At 42.3% G+C, this 20,867-nt stretch overlaps 1 protein-coding gene across 11 annotated transcripts in view; it reads left to right on the top strand.

The window, feature by feature from the left end:
• The window catches only part of ctnnd2b (catenin (cadherin-associated protein), delta 2b), a 169,577-nt gene that overhangs the window by 14,906 nt on the left and 133,804 nt on the right, over positions 1 to 20,867 (top strand). For all 11 annotated transcript variants that reach the window (XM_039816120.1, XM_039816130.1, XM_039816125.1 and 8 more), the window contains one exon: positions 19,578 to 19,714. In XM_039816120.1, the coding sequence (XP_039672054.1) occupies positions 19,583 to 19,714 (132 nt within the window). In that variant the 5' untranslated portion in view covers positions 19,578 to 19,582. Of the gene's footprint in view, positions 1 to 19,577; positions 19,715 to 20,867 lie in introns of those variants that run through there.

The raw sequence follows: 20,867 nt of genomic DNA, 5'->3' as shown, positions 1-20,867 counted from the left end.
AGCAGGAATTAATTTGGCACAAGTATAAGTTAGATCTCAACCGTTTTTTTCTTTTGGGCTTCTCAGAATGTGCACATTTCTCCATCTCTTGACTCCACTAAAGATTTGTGTCATTTCCACCTTCTTCACTCTTCCCATATTTCTCCGTTGGTTTCTCCCTTGCCTGTGTCTCCTCTCTCTGCATTTCTTCCTTCAAAAAGCCTCCATTTTAAAAGTCAGACTGACAGAATGACTTATTATAACTTGATGCAACACATGTTTCAAATAATGTCATATGTCTACCCTATTAAATCACATTCATTTGTCTGCCTCATAGAAGCAGTTAGTGTTTTAGCCTGCTAGCTTTAGCACAGAGGATATGTTTGTATTTACTCCTGTGGAGCGTGAGCTAGTTATTACTGTATATTAAGTTTAAAGATATAAGGTCACTGTTATTATTGCTTTTCCTGTGAAATTCTGAGAATATCTTATGCGTGATAGTACGTGCCCATATATGCGTTGTTGTTTGTTTCGGATCGCCCCGCTTCCTAGCATTGCATGCTAGTGGGCAGTCCACCACTCTTCTTCACTGACCACTGACAAGCAAAGAAAAGAGTCTACACCCTCCTACAACCGCCATGGCTGCAGCTGATTGGACGAACGTGTCACGTGGGGATTGCTGCTCCTGAATTAAAAAATCGACCATAATGGCGGCTCGTTCTGAATATGTTCTCGTATTTTACTAAAATAGTTCACCGAAACGTGTTTCTGAAAACATATTAAGCGAGAAATAGGCCATGCTAGTGCTGAATCTGTCTTTTTGTCAGTTTAAAAGATGTTCTGCAGCTTTTGAGAGGTGGCGAGCCGACTGCTCTTTATTTGCATAAAGTTGGCTGGATTCAACTTCATGCAAATGGGTAGCGGGCAACTCTAAGCCCCGCTTCTCCAATGTTTCCGCGACACTGCCAGAATGCATTGCATGGCCGCTCCCATAGAAATGAATGGGAAGCAGGGAAATGACGCTGACAATGGACACACACCTTGACTCTTTCTTTTCTACTTAAATTTCCACTCATATGGGGATCTAGTCCCCTGCCACTTGAAACGTGTGGCTTAGGCCTGGCCTCTTAGGTTAAAGCATGGAGAGGAGAGAATATAAGACAGCAGAAATGGGAGTGAAGAAGTGGATACAAGTGCAAAAGGAGGCAAGAAGAGGCTTTATGTACGCAGTGAACATTCTTCACCAGTGACTGTGGGAGCCAGTGACACATGAAATATGAGAGACAGCAGCACTCTCCACTATTTATAGCACTTGCAAGAGAGAAAGATGGAGAAAGCGGCCACACTACATACACTTCAGGGCAGAGTTGGCATCATTTTTTCATTCGCTAAAGAGGAATTACGCCCAATTTTTAGAATCCACATATGTAGAGGCAATGGCATCGGACAGGCCAGTCCGTGTTCGTGAGCATATACAAGTTCCTTCCATAGTGAGAAGCTAAATACAGTAAGTCTCTGGCCATCAGTTTTCTTTTTTAACTCACAGAGCTAAAGAGATGCCCAGGGGAAGCACTGGTCGTGGCTTTGTGTTGTCGCTTTGTGATGATTCAAACCCATCTGTAGCTTAGCTGTTTTTGTACAAACTGCTAAAAATGTATCAGTGCTGCTGGGGACGCAACAGCATGTCCTGTTCTGCTGGAGATAATGATGAAAAGATGCCAAACGGAGCCAAGTCAAAGTGGGCACGCATCTAAAAGAATCCTTCCAGTTATATGATGTTATGTTTAGATTGATGCTTTGACCTGTGAGAATGAATCAAAGGAGGCTGGAAATTTTAATTTGGTTCTCATTAGAAATAGGTTACCACTGCTATTGCCAGATGAATATTTGAGGAACACTCATCATTAGACATCATCCACTACAGCATATTGTTTTTGATGTAAGATAGATTTAGATTGAGAATTGCATAACGTGTCAGTACTGTTAAGCCAAAGAAGCATCAGAACATCAGATAATTGGAGGAAAACTTTGATTTGTGATGCCGGATAAAGAAATAGCCTGACCCACCACTTTTACCTCAAAAAAAAAAAAAAAAAAAATCCATCCTTCCTCTTTTGTTTTTCCAAGACATAAAAAAAGTATAATTTCTACAGTTTTAAAAAAAAGTTCTGTCGGAAAGCTCTTTGCTTCTTGACATTTCATTTATTCTCACAGTGTCCTGACTTGTCCAAACCACATTTAGCACAGCTGCTTGATGCTGCCGTTCTCATGCTCGCAGTCGAAGCTGAGGGCAGTTGCACCTCTTTGATGCTGCCTTCCATAAGCGATTTCTTCAGTGATGTCATTTCTTCAGAGAAAAGCCCTTCAAAGTCGGGCTGATGTATTATGCATGGCGCTATAGTAGCTAGGCAGTGTGCTAGTAGTGCTCTGGGGTGGTGGTGGCTGTGATGCTCACAGTGCTGAGAATAGCAATGGGAAGCCTTTGTACTGTAGGGTCTATAGTTAATGTTTTTCCTCTCTCAATGTATGTTCTATTTAAATGCCGTCATTGTGCACAACCACTACAGATATCAGTGGACTCTGCTTACTTTGGATGAGTGTGCTCTGGACAACTAAGTGCAATGTAAGAAAAGCTCCCTTTTTTAGTGAGTTCTTTATTCCAATTTAGTAACTTTTGTTTTTACAGCTGTGCTTAGCTGTAGAGATTAAAGCTATCACAATAAAACTGCATTCTGAGATTATCTACCCACATTTATTTCATATACAAGATGCAATCCACATTTTAAGATTTACCGTTTTCTATATTCCACGTTTTGGGATTGTATGGAAGACTGGAGGAGCCACACAAAAGTGGTGGGAGCTGAGGAAAGAAAGGCCAGTGCTGGTGGATGGTACACTACCAAAACTGCATTTCAAAAGGCGGATCTCTGAAAGATGTCTATCCGTCCTGCGGTGGGCTGTGGCCAGCGTGTGGCGGTGCTTTTCCTCGGTGCAGCAGCAGCAGCAGCCAGATGGCCAGCCGCCTCCTGCTAAAACAACAGCTGCAGCAACAGGCGGAAAAGAAGAGAGTGACGTTCGGCTGTTTGAGCTGGACAGAGTCTGATGTGGACACTGGAGACACATATTAGTACCAGGTGTAAATGTAATCAGGTTAGATCACATCGAGATACAATCTGGATACGAGACACCAACCCGTTCTTACTCTTCAACTCGTAAAATACGGACGCTTGGTCAGTGGCTCTCAGCATCAGATACGACGCAATAAGCACCCCTCAGGGTGTGAATGGAACGCACCGGGCAGAGCAGCAGCTCCACGGCGCGTGAAGATGACATAGTATTAAGAGCGACAACAGTATAGCGAGTAGTATGAAATTCCGCCTAACGAGGTAGGTTGGGTGGTGGATGGGTCAAACAACACAAGGCTTTTCACCCAGGAGACCGGGGTTCCTGTCCCGTGTGTCACTGAAACGTTCATTTTATAACCCCACCCACAATCTCTTCCTAAACCCAACTGTCCCGTTCTTGTCCCATGCGTCATGTAAACGTACCTTTTTAAAAGCCCACCAACGACCTTTTCCTAACCCTAACTGCCTCAAAAGTGACGAGAATAGTCCCGACCCAGCGCGTTTAGATGAAGCGTGTTTAGATATGACGCTAAATGAGACTTTTACCATCAATAACAACTCCAAAGGCACCTGACCAAATGTCCGTATTTTACGTGATGGGAGTGAGAATGTGTTGGAGACACATTTTAATGCCAGGTGTAAATGGGGCCTTAGTCTTGTTCTGTCTATAAATACTAGAGTAGCCATGGGCTTATTGCATTACATGTCATTTAGCTGACGCTTTTATCCAAAGCGACTTACAATTGCTATATATGTCAGAGATCGTACGCCTCTGGAGCAACTAGGGGTTAAGTGTCCTGCTCAGGGACACATTGGTTGATGTATCGCAGTGGGAATTGAACCCAGGTCTCCCACACCACAGGTATGTGTCGTATCCACTGCGCCATCCCCACCCCGATTATTGGAACTGAATAACACAATCAATTCGATACTCACTAAGTTTTTCCTTTTTTTGGTAGGTAGTGAAGAGGATCAGAACACAAGGTCATTAGAAGCGGCAGTGTTCTACTTATACTGTGAACAGATAGGATTTTCTGCTAACATTAATGCAAGAGTTCAGAGTTAAAGTCCTCTATCTAATTTGCTAGCCTGATGTATAAAAAGAAAATAGAGGAGAGAAATTGAGTAATTCTTTGCTTATAGAAAGAGATGGCATGGGTATGCAACACGGAGAGTTTTTATCATACATGTAGATGTTAATAGATTCACAGCAATGCAGCAAAGCAGACACATGTTTACCTCTCTCAGGCATTATTGATGGAGTTTAGCGCATCAGTCTCAGCTTTATAGCTGGGATGTATCTTAAGGTATATTCTCAAACTCATTACATATGTCATTTAGTTGACGCTTTTATTCAAAGCAACTTACAATTGCTATATACGTCTGGAGCAACTACGGGTTAATTGTCTTGCTCAGGGACACATTGGTTGATGTATCACAGTGGAGAATTGAACCCATGTCTCCCACACCAAAGGAATGTGTCATATCCACTGCACCATCACCACCAAACTCAGGAATTGAACCTGTGGTTTTACAATACGTAGACCCCCCTCTGCAAATACAACTCTGCCCAACTTATTTGCTCCACAGATGAGCATGTAAACCCTCAGGAGAGTAGTTCTAAAAAATACCTCCAACAGAACGACACAGTTTGTACGAAGCAGTTAACTTTGAAGTGTCTCAGCCTGTAACTTTCATTCCTGAATCCTCTCGTTCACAAACAGCTTTGTCATGATGCAGAGACTTCAGTCATCAAGCAGATTCCTTTGTGGGTTGGAGGAGGGCAGTGCGAGTTTTAATTTGTCTTTGCACTGTTTATCGCCGCCGCTGTAATTAGACCATGTGGTGAAGCCGCTCGCGAACGTAGCTTACCCAGCGGATCTGTGGGAAATATGTATAATTCATGATGTTGATAGTATTTTTAGCTGCTCCGGCTTGTTGTTTATAGACAGGGATGTAGCGTTAAACAAGGGCTACTTTGTAATGAAGATGTGGATCTACTCCTTGAGTGAACAGTTTTTGTTTTTTTTCCTTTTTTTTTCCTTTCGCCCGCTGCCCGCTGGGAGGTTGCGCTGAATGAGGTAGCCCCTTTCTGGGATTTTTTTCCGTCTCAGGTTCTCTCTTCTGTATTTCCAAATGTAAGAAAATCAACATCAGCCTCCGGGTTAATGTCATTCTTTATTCTAATTGAACTGATGTTTTTCTTTCAAGCTAAAACACCGAGCACATTCAAAGCAGTGCCATTACACTACATGAAATATTTAATGTCTTAAGCTCTGAGTTTCCCTGTTCGTTAGAGTGGCATAATTTATATAAAAAAGCTGGGAGTGCTTTCTTTCATTTTTAATTGGAGACGACTGCCTTCATGACGTGCGAGTCATGAGAAGCAGATCTTTATGAGCACTAATCAGATGTCTGCTCAGTATATGCAACACGAGTGACTTTGCTGTTGAAAACTTTGTTCTTGTGAAAAGTGTGTACGTGTGTGTGTGTGTGTGTGTCGAAATGTGATTTCAGCATTTTATTGAACAAAGTGGGAAACCATGTGCCCTCTCTGTATCTCTTCCTTCCTCCCAGTGTGTATGTGTGTGTGTTCATTAATAAGAGCACATTAGCAGTGACCTGCAGTATCTGGAGGTCGGTTTCTCTCTCTCTCTCTCTCTCTCTCTCTCTCTCTGGCCTGAGGTCATACCGAGGTGCTTCCCTGTTGTTGTCCCATCAACTAGCCAGCAGGGGTCTCCCATGGCAACTCAGCACTCTCAGCCAATCACAGCAAGGCTCTTTGGACACTGTCCGTGACTTGTTTCTTAAAATAGGATTTAGGTGCTGCACAGCAGGGCCAGTGTCATTTCTGATAACAATCCATCACTTCAAATCTTCAAATCTAAAGCTCTCGGATGACCCTGATGAAGGCCACAAGCCGAAACGCGGTCTTACAATAAAGTTATTGTATATACTACAAGTGTTGCAGGAGTTTTGACCTCTTTTGATAAGGCCTAGCTCACAGTTGGTGTACCAGTTCATCTCGGTGTTGGAAGCTGTTGAGATCAGGGCTCTGTGCAGACCATTGAATTTCCCCTCTCACCACTCCGGGGAAATTCTTTCTTTATGCACCCGCATCTTTTTTTGCACAGGGGCATTGTCATGTTGACCTTCTCCAAACTGGTGCCACAAAATTGGAAGCACACTATTGTCTAATCTACAATATAATTGTGTGATGCAGCATTATAATTTCTTGTAACTAAGGGGCACTACTTTTTCTGAAGGTTGCTAAACCTTGACCAAAACACAAATGCATTGTCCACATACTTTTGGCCAAATAGTGTATACATCCATTACCAACTGCTGATTGTTCTTGCTTGCTAATTTCATTTATGTTAGTCAGCTCTTGACGATGTGCATTATCCTGAACTATTCTGTAATGAGATTTGTTAATCAGCTAAATGAACACAGAGCAGTCAGTGAGTGAGGATTAGATAAACTGCGGGAGGTTCTCTCAGCCATTAACTCTAATGCCAGTGATATAAGATTTTCCCTTTACACCTTTTTACGTCTCCCACACTGAAAGAATAACCTTGAAAGAACTTTCCTATAATATTATGCCCAGATTCATCAATATGCCTCGGCTCTCTCCGACCCAGGATCAACACACATCCTGGGGATAAACCTGCGGTGGAGATTTGCTTTGATATGGCAGCAGTTTGATAATGATTTCCTCAGAATTTCTTTCACTTGACAAGATCATGAGTACAAGATAAGGCCCGAATGATCGTAATTTTTGACCAGTTTCATGTCCTAACTCTAAATATGCAGACTTTTCAGTCGGATGATGAGTTGGATTCCACCAAATGAAAAATTGAAAAAAGCCTCGTGAATTTGATTTCTAAGTGAAAGTAAAAGTAAAAGCATGTCCTCACAAGTATAACAACACAAGGAGAAGCTTGCAGTGTGTGTGCGACAGCGATAGAATGGGAGATTAAGGGGAATGTGGAAGGAAAGCAAGAAAGGAAGTGACTTCATTTCTGATTCATGTCAGTGTTTAGAAAATGAGGATAGAAATGGTGGGCTTATAAAAATGTCACTCTTCACAAGAAGCAGAGAAAGTAAAAAAACAATAGGACATATAAAGAAACTAGATAACGCAAACTGTAATATCAACAAAACTCCAACACACACACTCATGCACATGATCGCTAAGGATGAATACCTTCCCTCATCTTGCACTGATTCTAGTAATTCATTTCTTGGTGTTCCTTGTGTTGACCATACATAGCCATAGCTTCAATTCAATCGTGAGATGCTTCATTTAAGAGTGAAATAAGTTGAATTGCCATGGTGCACAATAGGTTGAAATGTTAGTCTTTGGCGATTAGACTCCATGGCAACGCTACATTTATATGGGGCATAGAGGCCATGGCTATACAGGAACATCCTCCTGATGGAGTCTAGACACTGGTGGTGGTGGGGATGAAGGTATGAAGGTATGAAGGAAGAGCCTGAAGATCTGGATGTATATGATGTAGAGCGGGGCGTCTAATGATGGAGGAACCCTGGGGCACTGGGAATGATGAGAACTGGAGGTGCATCGAGTAGAGGAGGGTCACATCGATTTTGCCTGAAATGACAACTGACAGCAGAAGAGAGGAGTTTGGATGCAACAATCTGATAGCTCACGGAGATCTGGTCGGTTTTACTGAAAGAGTGAACGCACCCAGTCAGCTGATTAGGTTGGGAGAGAGAGAGAGAGAGAGAGAGAGAGAGAGAGAGAGAGAGAGAGAGAGAAAGAGAGAGAGAGAGAGAGAGAGAGAGAGAGAGAGAGAGAGAGAGAAAAATGTGAAGCACAGAAGTCTTCCTGAATGAACTTGCGCTAAGCTTCATAACCATAAGAAGGTCTTCACTTTGCTTTTTAAATGGTCAAGTTGGTTTAAAATGTAATGATTTGTTGTTAGTGTTTCATAAACCTACATTTAAAGATGTATGGTCTCTTGGTGCCAGCACAACAAGCTGTAAACATATTGACATATATCTTTTAAAGTTGGTTGCAAAGAATTACAGCAGAAATAGAACAACAATAGTGTTTGTGTACACCTGATGAATGTATAGGTCCAATATTAACTCTCTTTTAGCTCTGTTTTGCTCTCCATTAAACTCCTCAGGAAATAATTTGGATGCTAAATGCTCCACTATGTTCTCCAGCTAGTCACCACCTGTGTCTGTCTGCTCTTTGGTGTTGAGCAGGTAATGTAAAGTGGCTTTTTTAAGAGCTTTTCCACCGAAAATGGCTGCCTGCTGCGGCTGGAAACAAGGTTGATGAGAGCGGTGAGAGTGAACCACTGCTGAGATGATGAGGGGAACTGCAGAGTTGGTCATCATTTTCTGTAGATTCATCACTAAACGTCATTTGATAAATATTGATAATAATATTAGAGCAGCTTGAAGATGTTTCCCAGTGTTATTTCTTGCTCCATTCTCACATAAAGATCATTAACCCCTTTCCTTTGGAATCAGACCCAACCTTCACACAACATAAACTGCAATGTTGAAACAGGACCAAGATATCCGTCTTACTGTGAATGGTCTCATTTGGTTTCATTAATGCCCTGCTGTACATTGTGATTATGATGACGTTACCGATGTTACTTTAAAAGCCATCTTTACAGTATAGGGACACAAATTTGACAAAATTACAGTCCATCAGTAAGTATAATAGCCATATACGGATTTACCAGTTAGCGCTAGCTGTTCGCAGAACGTGATTGTTTTATTTTATATTCCACTGCACGCATAAGTTTTTTGATTTAATTTGAATGTTGCTGTTATGACTCCAATGCCGAATAAGCCGTTGTCGTAAACAGCCTTATGACGCAGACACATATGCCCGTGGTGTGTCTGTACATTTGGTTAAGTATAGCGTATGTCTGCGTGTGGTCAATAAGTGTGTTTATCGTTATTATACTGAGCAAAATGAGCAAAAGAAGTCAGCAAAACCTATTTACCAAATGGAATTGTTATTTAATACTTAAGTTGGAATGTAAACTGCAATGAATTAACTGTAAGGTAGCCGAATTATACTTAAGTGTCAGCAATACCTTAATTATGTGAAGGTTGTTAGAACTTGATGAAAATGACTTTTAGTTAAGTAAAATAATAGAACGGGTTTTAAGTAATGTATGCTGAAAGCTTCAGGTACTAAGAAGCTTATGGATCAAAAGTAAAATGGTTTTGGCCTGACGTTTTACCTCCGGAATTGTCAATATGTGTGAGTAGCTAAATCCGACAGACGTCTATGAAAGTAAAAGAGTTTGGACAAGTGTGAGGATGTGAGGATAAGTGCCATTGCAAATGTACCTCTTAAGAGTGATTTCACTAGTTTCCATCAAGTGACTTCATTTCCAAATACAGAAAATGTCCATAATAAGCTATCATGGCATTGGGATGAGTTTTCTCCCCCCCTGTGCTGTCACCGGTGGAGACGGAGCAAGCAGGCGTTTGTTATGGCTTGATTTTAGGTTGGACAGTAAATGTTGTTCTGCATGGGATTACAGATTTTATTCTGGTATCTGTTCTCTTCCTTGTTGTCTGAGGAAAAAAAATTAAAAGCAGTTTGCTATAAAAAAAGACTTACTATACACTGACTGGATCTTTCGACTGTGAGTGTTTTGTGTGTGTGTGTGTGTGTGTGTGTGTGTGTGTGTGTGTGTGTGTGTGTGTGTGTGTGTGTGTGTGTGTGTGTGTGTGTGTGTGTGTGTGTGTGTGTGTGTGTGCGCCATTGATTAGCTCCAGAAAAGTCAGTTGAAAGCCCCAGGAATCACAGCTGATCTGATTCTGCAGTCACTGCCTGACTGGTTAGCATTTCTGTGAGAACCTAAAAGCTATGATGTTGTCTTAGCACAGCTCAGAGCAAGATAGTATTTCTCTTAAATTCACATTGTTTTCCCTTAAACTTTTCTCTTTGGTGTGACTTTTTCTACTGACTTGAAAGACAGCAACTACAAATGATGTGAAACTCACTTCTTCCATATTATATATAATATTCCAGTGCCGTGGATCTCATTTTGTTAATGATGCCACTGCTGGTGTTAGTGTCTCTTGCTTTTAAATAGGTCCACCAAATCCTTCAGATTCATTAGTAATCCCGGTGTGACGTTTTGTTCTGCCCCTGTAGCTGCTGTTCTGCGTGATATTTCATAGGATGAAAGTATAAGCATTTTTGTTCTGCACTGAAGTTTAGAAGATTAAATATAGTTCAGCTCTCTGTTATGTGCTAATAATGTGGTTGTCACAGGTCTAATCAGTCACATTAGCTGCAGTGTTTGTTTTGTCAAGAGCAAGCCTGAAGACTCGCTAAACCTTAAAGACTATCATCAAGCTGCTGTCATCCCTCAACACCTGAGTTCTACCACAACACTGCTGTCAGACTACTATTTACAGCTCCTACTGCTAGTCACATTGTTCTTCAGACTCTTCTACTATATTTACAATATATTGGTTAACTAATGCTCTTCCTTCCATTCTGGGTCATTAGCCAAGTGCATGTGAAGCCTGACTGTGCTGTTTCAAAGTGAAACACCCAGGGCTGTAATTGAAGTTATTACGGTAGTTGTCTATGGAACTTTACACCAAAGGTATTTGGATTATATAATCAGCAGCACTTTCTATCACACACCAACAAACATCAGTGAGCATCATTAGCATCTACAAGCCCAAAATAGCTGTGGCCGTTTGAAATGAGAACACAATCATCCAGACTCGATTGAATTGTGATCCATATTCAGTGAGCCAGGCACCCAGGCAGTAAAATAACAATGCAGCGGCGGCTTTCTTTTTTTTCCATACATATCTTTATTGGGTTATCAAGACACAATACAAGATCAACCAGTAATGATACATTTAACCCATTTTCCCCCTTTAACAACACCAACAACCCCACCCCCAGAACAAAAACAGGAGTGCAGCGGCGGCTTTCTGAAGTGGTTTGATGAGTGTTTTCCTTGTAGTGTAACTGGCTTTGTGTTTTAATGCTTTTGATAATGCATTTTTATTAAATAATAGAATTTTTCTTATTGCGGCCAATCGCCTCTTAATGCTTTGTCATTTGAGCTGCTATCCTTAAGTTGCACTCAGAGGGATGCACGCTGTATCACACTAGTACAGTAGACATGTGTTTGTGTGTGTATGAGTGTGTGTGTGCGCTGAATATAAATGTCCATTAGCATCTGGACGTTTACCATGGATAGATTTGGCTGATGGGTGATTAACCCTCACTGTTGCTTGTAAGGCCATCTGCCATTGTCTGCCAGTGACAGTTCTGTAGTGAAAAGTCATTTTATTTAAAGGCCATGCATATGGTTCACCCACAGAGGTGATTCCAGTTGGCGGATTAGACCTCTTCTCAGGATTGTGTTGGGCTGTACTGACTGCATTTGATTGACATCTCCCTCGCTCTCCAGTTAGCTTTGTTACATCTGCTACATCTGTTTGGTCAAATCACAATAATCCTTTTCAACGGTCCAGGGTCTTCATTTAAGCACCTAAAAATTATATTTATATACAATTAATTTACATTAGCTATATTTACAAGATGTCTAATCCTGGATGATGTTTTATCAAAATAACAAACTTGAATGTATCTGCAACTGCCAACGCAAAATATTAAAAACATCCACTGTTAACGTATTTTTATTTGGTTTGCCTACAATATACCCTTTTCCGCAACATGTTCACTTGTCATAGTAGGAAAAGCATATTACTAATCAGCCAAGGGCTACCTTCACTTCAAGTGTCCCAGTAAGCCATGACAGTGTGACAGTGTGCCAGCATGCGCAACACAATCACCCTGAAACTGAAGCAGCTAAATGGTATTCAGCCATCATTAATTTTATTATTAACACCTGAGTTGTTTCTACTGTGACATGTTACATTCCAATATCTGCTCCTGGTAAGGCATGATTAACCCGTTGGTGGGTTATATTTAGGCAACTAGAAGCACTTGGTTAAGGCTGGAAAAAAGATGATTCAAAAAGATAGATTAATCTTGGTTAAATACTGAAAAAGTCAACACTGAGTTTAATGGACAAGATGGGATGTACAGTATTGGCACTTTGTTTTCTATTTAAGCAACACATTCTCACTCTCCCATCGCGTAAAATATGCTTGGTCACGTGCCTTTAGCGTTTTTTATTCACGCTCCTTTATCCTTTAGCGTCGGGACTATTGACGTCACTTTTGACGTTCTGGGTCGGGACGTACTGACTGACATGCGGCACAAGAACGGGACAGTTAGATTTAGAAAAAGATCGTGGGTGGGGTTATAAAATGTAAGTTTCTGTGACACGCGGGACAAGAACAGGACACAAACCCCGGTCTCCTGGGTGATAGTGATGGGACAACCGACTCTTTTACGTGAGTCGGTTCAACCGGACAGTCGTTGGTTGGCCTACCGAGTTAATAGATTCGGTCACCGGTTCGCGTGCCCTCGGCCGGGGGGGGGAGGGAGGGTGATCGCGTTCCCCCGCCAGGAACCAAGACACCGCGGAAGACTCGAGCGGTTGCGGTTACATTCGGTCTCGACATACTATTTACACACTCATACTGACCGACACTAGACTCACGCACTGTACGCACGTGTATTTGTATGTGATATAATACTTTCCCCTTGGTAATGTAGCCTATGAATTTCCATGAACACAATTCTAAAATGCACGAGACATAAAGGCTTCTGCTATCGGTAACTCAAACTTGCCGAGAACCTAGACACCCGTGATTACATAGACTCATGCACCGTCGGTTACGGTCCTTACGGTCTCGTTCAGTAGCCTGGTGTGCGGTCTCCTCGTGACAGCCTACCTACCACGTAGCAACATTCACTTCTCTAACATTTAACTTAACATAACTACCAAGATAACGTGACGTGTATTTGTATGTGATGTACTGTACTTCCCCATCGATAATGTGTGAATTGCCATGAACACAATCCTCTAAGATGCACCAGAAACAAGGCTTGGTTAATAACTCAAACTTGCCGAGAACCAAGACACCGCTTGATTACATTAGACTCGAGCGGCCGGCCGGTTGCATGGTTACATTAGACTCGAATGGCTGGCCGGTTGCACGGTTACATTAGACTCGAGCGGGCCGGCCGGATGCACGGTTACATTAGACTCGAGCGGGCGGGCCGGCCGGATGCACGGTTACATTCGGTCTCGTTTAGTATCCTGGTGCGCGGTCTAGGTAGCTCATTTCCTGATTGATTCTACCACCACCACTCCAGTGGAGGCGCTAATGAGATAGATTACGACACACACAGTAGCAGAAGAATACCAGCTACACACAACGGCAGGAATGAAGTAAAAGAAAAAAAACAGGAGTGAGTCGGTTCATTGGCGTATGGCACTCGATTCTCCCGGTTCAGTGACACGAGTTGGGTTAATTAACCGGCTCTTCGGTCAGTTCGTCAACACTACTGGGTGAAAGTCCTATGTTGTTTGACCCATCCACCACCCCAACCTGCCTCCTTACGTGGCATTTCGGTCTTTCATACTACTCGCTACCGTTGACGCTCTTAGTACTACGTCATCTTACAGCGCCACGGTTGCGCTGCTGCTCTGACCGGTGCATCTCAGATAGACACATGTCAACTTGTTGGGATGCACCACTGTTCTATATATTGTATTGACAGGAATTTCATCACATTCCCTTGCTACGCTACCTTAATGGATGCTTCTGTCTGTATCACACATCCATTGTGTGTTGTGGGCGGTAACACAGCCGGTGTGTGTTGTGCTTAAAGTGGTATCAATTAATTTTTTTGGGAGCTGTGGGGGCAGCAGAACAAGCTGTAAACACAACACTGACATAAAGTTGATAAAACGTTTAAAGTGTTAGCAAACAACAAATGCTCAACTATGTTCACTAGCTATTCATTTACTCTGTCTGTCTGCTGTTTGGTGCTCGGCAGAGCTAAAACCAGCTGCCTGCTGAAAACAACGCTGATGAGAGCAGTGCGAGTGAACCAAAAACAGTACATTTGTGGGCTGTAAAACCAGAACAATGAGATACTGAAAGCTACTCAAACACGTTATTGATATGAGGGGAATTGCAGAGCCTGGTGCTACAAGGTAATATAAAATATAAAAACTTTGAAGGTCTCATATTGTAAAAAGTAAGATTTCTATGTCTTTTTTTAATTAGGTTGATAGTGAATGCATCAAAAGAGACAGGCGCTAAATGAAACGGTTTCAGACAGTTAAATTCAGACAGACAGTATGAGAAAAATAATGTGTTTTTTGAACATCACCGTATGTAAACATTTTCTAGTAGAAACCCAAAATTCAAGTATGAACCTGAAAATAAGCATAATATGGGACCTTTGAGGATGTCACAATTAGTCGATTAATACAAACATGGCTAGTGAAGGCTACATATACGTTTTCTCACAAATGTATGTGGAAAGCAAATTAGTAGTCAACATATTTTGTAGTCGACAGAGTTGCTGTTATATAAGAAGGTAAAAATGTGCTCAATTAAACATCATTTTAAAAGGTACCATTATACGCTTGTTTGAGTTCTTTGCACTGAAAGTCGTGCCTGTGTTGTGTTCAGGGATCAATGCAGAACACACATCACAGGATTGTTGAGTTCAGTCTCCGATACGACATGTTTCATTTAGTTTGTCTAATTTACTGTGCTGTTTTAGATAACAAGGCTAAAAAAAAAAAATCAAAAAGGGTAACATGAAAAATGAAAGACATACCTCCGCTGTGGACTCTTAATAAATACACCATAAGACATAGACAGCGCTAATTACATTGTCAACTTTAAAGTGTTGTTAATTTGAAAGCTGAGTCGTGGGCGCGTGGTCTAGACAAAGGGACAGATGACTGGTGAAGCCCAAACAAAACACTGCAGCAAGTTTTAATGAGGAGACAGGGGACTGCCCATCAAACACATAACAAACACTCACATCCCAGAAGCGACACACACACACACAGAGTTTTCTCTAGTGCTCCATGTACACAGGAATACAGTCATGTATGCAAGTAAACCGCACATGCATTCACACCACAGGGAAATAACACTTCCACATGGACATTTAGCTGATTTGCTGCTGATCTGAATTCTGTCTTTACCAAAACACGCCTGTCTCAGACCTGACTGACGAGCTTAAAGGGTCAAAAGATTACGCTCAATGCTCCCCATGTCAGCAACGTCAATCATGGCATGGTGAGCTGCATTTACAACGTTACAGAAATATCGGAGATTACCGCTTCAAAATGCAGGGCTAAATACCCCTGCATTACGGCACTGAAATATAGACCTAAAAATCCAAGATTATACTTCAGTGAAATAAAGCCTTTAGGCCTAATCCATATTCAAAGTCTTGTCTCTAGCAGGGCTGTGGGCCTCTATAACCTAGTTCTGATGGCTGTTATTGGGAAAAGCAGCTTTGTACTGGTCAGTTGTGTGATGAGGGCTTGGACACGGTCTGTCGAGCTGACCTATATTTGGCGGCCTGCCCTGTCTGCACAGTCAAAACCAGATCTTCTCTCTTGTTTTGTTCTATAGGCAAACTGGGCCACGGGGCATTCTCCTCCACGCTCTGATCCGGTTCTCTGATCAAGCTTGAATGTACTGTCATGTGTAATGTCCCACGCATACGGATCATCCCACAAAGTAAAAAGAAATTTCATAAACCTTTTGCACAATCAGAACTTCATCCACCATCAGTGTAGAGGAATTTGTAATATTGGAGCAGTAATTTATTGACAACTAACTACTTACTAACTACCCTAAATGAAAATTGGGGATTCAATGTATCAATGCCTTTGCAAACATGATCAGTACAGCATGACTGTGCAGTCAAGACCAATAAATAAATAAAGTAGGTACAATATGTTAATAAATGGAGTTGACAGTAGTAATTATGGGATTTGTGGCAGTCACATATTGTACAAACAGTATTGTGTGGCCAGTACATAATATAAGGGACAAAGACAGGCCATAGCTTAGCCCCGTATACTCTGGGAATCTAACAGTAAAATGTCAGTTCTTAATTAGGCTTTATTTAAGGTCTCTTAAGCAAATTTTCACGGTCATATCTATATTTTGGGTTTCTACTAGGACATGTAGACATCTGAGTAAAAAGAAAAAGAGTGTAAGTGAGGGATTTTTCTATAGAGAAAGAGAGGAATAGAGAGAGATTAGGATAAGTAGATGTGATAATGAGAGTGATGACATTGTGTGTGATGTGACTACAGGAAGAGCAAAGAGGGAAAGGGAGGAGAAGTTAGATGGATGGAGGCATAGAGGAAGTGGGTAAGTAGGCAGGGAGGTAGATATGAGAGGGAGCATGGAAGACATGATTATGCTCTGCAGTTGTAACCGCACAGCTGGAGAGTAAAGAATCCAGAAAAGGAGGAGAGAAAAAGTGGATGGCGTGAAGAGCGTGAAGCATGTAGCGGTGTCACGAGGCCAGATAAGCAGCCGAGTGTTTCTGAGGGACAGTGCACGCTCCGAGTAGGGAGGGCGCAGGTGCACTGCAGCGTTGCAGGTTCAAATCCAAACTGCAACCTTTCAGGGCCATTCTCCTCCCGTCATCCTCCGCTGCGTGCTGCCTAATAAAGCAGAAATGTGCTGTAAAGATAAGAGAGAGAAACTGAAATAGGTCAAGTGGAGAGAAGTGGGCAGGGGAAGAAGGAAGGAGGGGGAAAGAAAGTATAGAGGCATGAAGGCAACAAGGAGGGGGTGGACGCAATGGGGAGAGCAAGCGGAGAAAGGGGAGGTAGTGGAAGTAGAAAGGTGGGTAGTAATGAAAAATTTAAGTTCAGAAACAGTGATGGATAGGTAGAGAGGAAGAGGAACACTCTCCAAAATGGAAGACAAGTAAAGCCAGGTCAGCCATATTAGCAGCCTTCAGTGACCAGAGATTGTTGCCTAGCAGCATGCAAGGATAGTTTTCTTTCTACTCCTCTTGTAATTCTCTTTTCCTCCTCCTCTCCCCTCACTCTCTTTCCACTGTTCTTTTCCTTTCACTTTTCCATCTCCCCTTTCCTTTCCACACGTATTCCTTCACTCTGCTCACAGGCTCCACTTTCATTTTTCTTTTACCTCAGTACTAGGCTGGTGCTGCCTCATGCCGACAGCCAGCCTTTTGTGTGTGTGTGTGTGTGTGTGTGTGTGTGTGTGTGTTTGTCAGATTCCTCATGACGAGCCTTTCATCAGTGTGTAAAGCTGGCTGATGCAGCTGTTACACCAGCCCTGTGCGGCATCAGGATTACATGGCACATGTGAAGCCTGTTTCCTCCAACGCTTGGTCAAATACAGGATGACACATGGCATCAAGCATGCGAGTGTGTGTGGTTGTGTGTGTATTCCAGTCTCTCTGATGCTATAGGACTCTGATACTGTTGTTGCTGCTACTACTGCTACTACTACTACTACTACTACTACTACTACTACTATGACTGGACTATACTAGCAAGTGCTTTTGAAGTTCAGCTTCAGTGGGAGCCCATGGGCCAAGACATTGTTGGTTTTAGTATTTTCATAGAAATTGTTGATGATGTCAAAATAGTAGATTATTGCCAACCTTATCATTTGAAGTTCAGGTTGTCTGCCAAAAGATGTCCCATTTTCTGATTGCTACTACTAGCAAAAAGCTAAAACAGCACTACAACTACACTAGTACTACAACGAATATGATTACTGCTATTTCTACTAGTAGTGGCACTATTCAAAGCGGCATTACTTGTATATAAATGAGATAAATGAGACCATATTTGTGTCTATTGGAGTACAGTGCTTGTTTTGTGTAGGCCCTACTTTAGGTACACTGCTGTCATATCCTAGGACAAGGGCAGACTGCAGCATATCATTTGCTCTGCTGAGAAGGTGATTGGCTCAAATCTGCCGTCCCTCCGTGACCTGTCTGCCTTCAGGTCCCACAGGCAGGCAGAGAAGATCGTGGCCAACCCCTTCCATGTTGACAAAACCTTTTGAGTCACTCCCCTCTGGCAGGTGGCTGCGGTCCATCAGGACCAAAACCTCACAGCACAAAAACAGTTTCTTCCCATCTGCAGCTGGCCTCATCAACAAGGCCCGGGAGCAAGGCTATTATAGTTAACTAAAACGAAACAAAAAAAACATTTTAGTTAACTGAAATAAAGTGTTGTGTTTCTATTTTAATACCTATTCTGAACTTCTTAAATCTTGCCCTTGACAAGATTATAATAAAAACGAACATTGAAACACATAAAACTAAACTCAAACTAGACATTTTCAAACAATAAAAACTAAACTGAAACGAGCAAATCCACTCTGGAAACTAACTAAAACTAAACTGAATAGTACTGCTACCACTTTTTAATAGTACTATACACCTGCAAATCCTACCACCATTGAGGTGGAAGCACAGATAAGGGATTGCCGCCTGTCGCACCTCCAGCGGTACCATCGACACAGCTGCAGGGTCATCAGCCGGGAGCCACCCTTCATAGATGTGTGTCGCTCCATTAATCCCAGAACATCTCAGGATGGTGGAGCTGCCACGGTAGGGACGTCTCCCTACCGCCCCCCCTGCAGCTGCCTCTAGGATCCTTGCTTTCCTCCTTAGCCAAAGCCAGAAGCTCCCCTGTTCTGCCTCCTTGGCCAGTTCTTTGAGTTCCTTCTTTAACTTTGTGTCAGTCACTCCCACACTCCTCAGGAAGCGCTGGGTAGATGTTCCTACAAACCCCCTGCAGACAACTTCCACGCAGTAGTTGACAGCTGACCATCCTGCTTCTCTGCACTCCGCTGTCAGCTCTGTGTATTTCTCCTGCTTCCTTCCAAAGGCTGCCTCCATCCCTCCCTCCCAGTGGGACAGTGGGACTGTTACTTCTACTATGATCTTTGCCGGTTCTACTAACTGGTGTTACTTGTATTGCTAGATTACCCCTAGATCTGCGACTATCTCTGTGGAGTCTGGACACTTTCTTCTCACTGGCCTAGATTTCCTGTTCCAAAGATGTACTAGCGCACCTTCTCCTTTCACTGCCCTTTGCCAAATGCATGCTCGGAGAAGATCCAGCTCCACATGACCCTGAGCATATAAGTCAGAGAGAGTAATCATCTGACACATAAATCAATAGCGGTCAAAATGTTGCAGTCAAATGTAGTTTAAGTAACATGCAATCAAACTGCATTATGGCCATTGTAATGCATAGCACATGGACACCACGGACTGGCTGGTATCCAGATTGTGTAAGAAGTCTAATAGTAGGCTGTTTTATCAGTGATCTAATATTTAGCTATAACCCCACTATGCCAATATTGAATTTGTGCTTGGAAATGTGTGTCTCTTCACCTCTGCCTTCACGCTTACATCCTGAGTAAGAGAGTGTAGGAGAGTGTAGGTGTGACTGCCACTCAGTCCAAATGCTGGCATGTCACAGTGTCTTTAATAATACTAAAAGAGTTGCATCTTTCCTTCTTTTCCAGGAGGTATGCCAGTGCCTGAGGTGGCGTCTAACACTGCCAGTGCTGCCACCATGTTGAGCCCCGTCCTCAATGCCTCCAATGGAGACGGATCCGAGTCTGAAACCACCTCCGCCATTCTCGCCTCCGTCAAGGAACAGGTTAGAACTGTGTGTGTGTGTGTGTGTGTGTACACATGCAACATACGTAGAGAGAGGGCTGTCACGATAAAGGAAATATGAATACCATTAAGTAGTGGGGATAATTCCTCCAGTCGTTTCAGGGTGAGACAGGACGACAGTAAACAGTAAACACAAATGATGGAATGCCCATCTGAGCTAATGTGTCACAAATATGTCACCACATTTTGATCTGTTAGCAGAATGCCTCGGGCTTCAGTGTAATTTTGAAACTGTTCTAATGTGGTGGGAGCTTTGTTTTGAGATATACTGTGCATGACGAAGCAGTAAAGAGACAAGACAAAGCCCACGCCTTGATTTCTTTCTAAAGTAAAGCCAACATGAAGCTTTCAAGGTAGACCATGTGCTTATAAATGTATTTATGAAGGTTAGAATATTCATGGCTCTGCCAGAGTGTGTCTTGATGTATCTGTTTAAACTTCTCTTTCATTTTTCACTCCTAGATGTCTTACTGTTTAAACTCAAACTGACTTTTAGATTGTTCCTAATGTGTGTAAGTGAGCTATCCCCTTACATGCTATGTTTTGACATATATGATATGGCATTTGTATTACATTACTCTTTCCCCCAGTTGAGAAAATACCCTGAAGAGTGGTAGATTCTTCACTTCCAATTGACAAACCTTGTGGGATGATCCGGACAAGAAATTGTACTGTATGCTGATATTTCACAAACAGTCATAAGGGCATCACATTGCTTTAGTGTTGGACTCACTAGTGTTGCAGATGATTCAATCTTGTATGCTGAAATCCAAAATTTAACAATGATTAAAAGTCTACAGCAATGCTAGCAGCCTCTTTTGGCGTCACAGCTCATCACCTATCAGGAAACTAATTTATAAGATTGGATGAAAACTGGAGCGATAACTTTGCTCATGAGAAGTAGATCATTAGTTTCGGAGGTATCCCGTCACAAACTGAAAAGTGGACATTTTGACTGGCTGCTGGTGGTGCTAGTAAAACAGTAAGGGGATCACCAACATCATTAGGGTTTAGCCTCTGAGGACCATTTATGTCTCTGTCAAATTTAATGTTAATCCATCCAGAAGTTGTCCAGATATTTTAATCTCCAACATGTCCAACATGTTGAACAGATGGACTGTTGGACCACCATT

This window comes from Perca fluviatilis, chromosome 11, assembly GCF_010015445.1.
Source record: "Perca fluviatilis chromosome 11, GENO_Pfluv_1.0, whole genome shotgun sequence".
In the NCBI taxonomy this organism is placed as follows: Eukaryota; Metazoa; Chordata; class Actinopteri; order Perciformes; family Percidae; genus Perca; species Perca fluviatilis.
The sequence above is the reverse complement of the archived record's forward strand: the minus strand, read 5'-3'. Positions and strand labels throughout refer to the sequence as shown.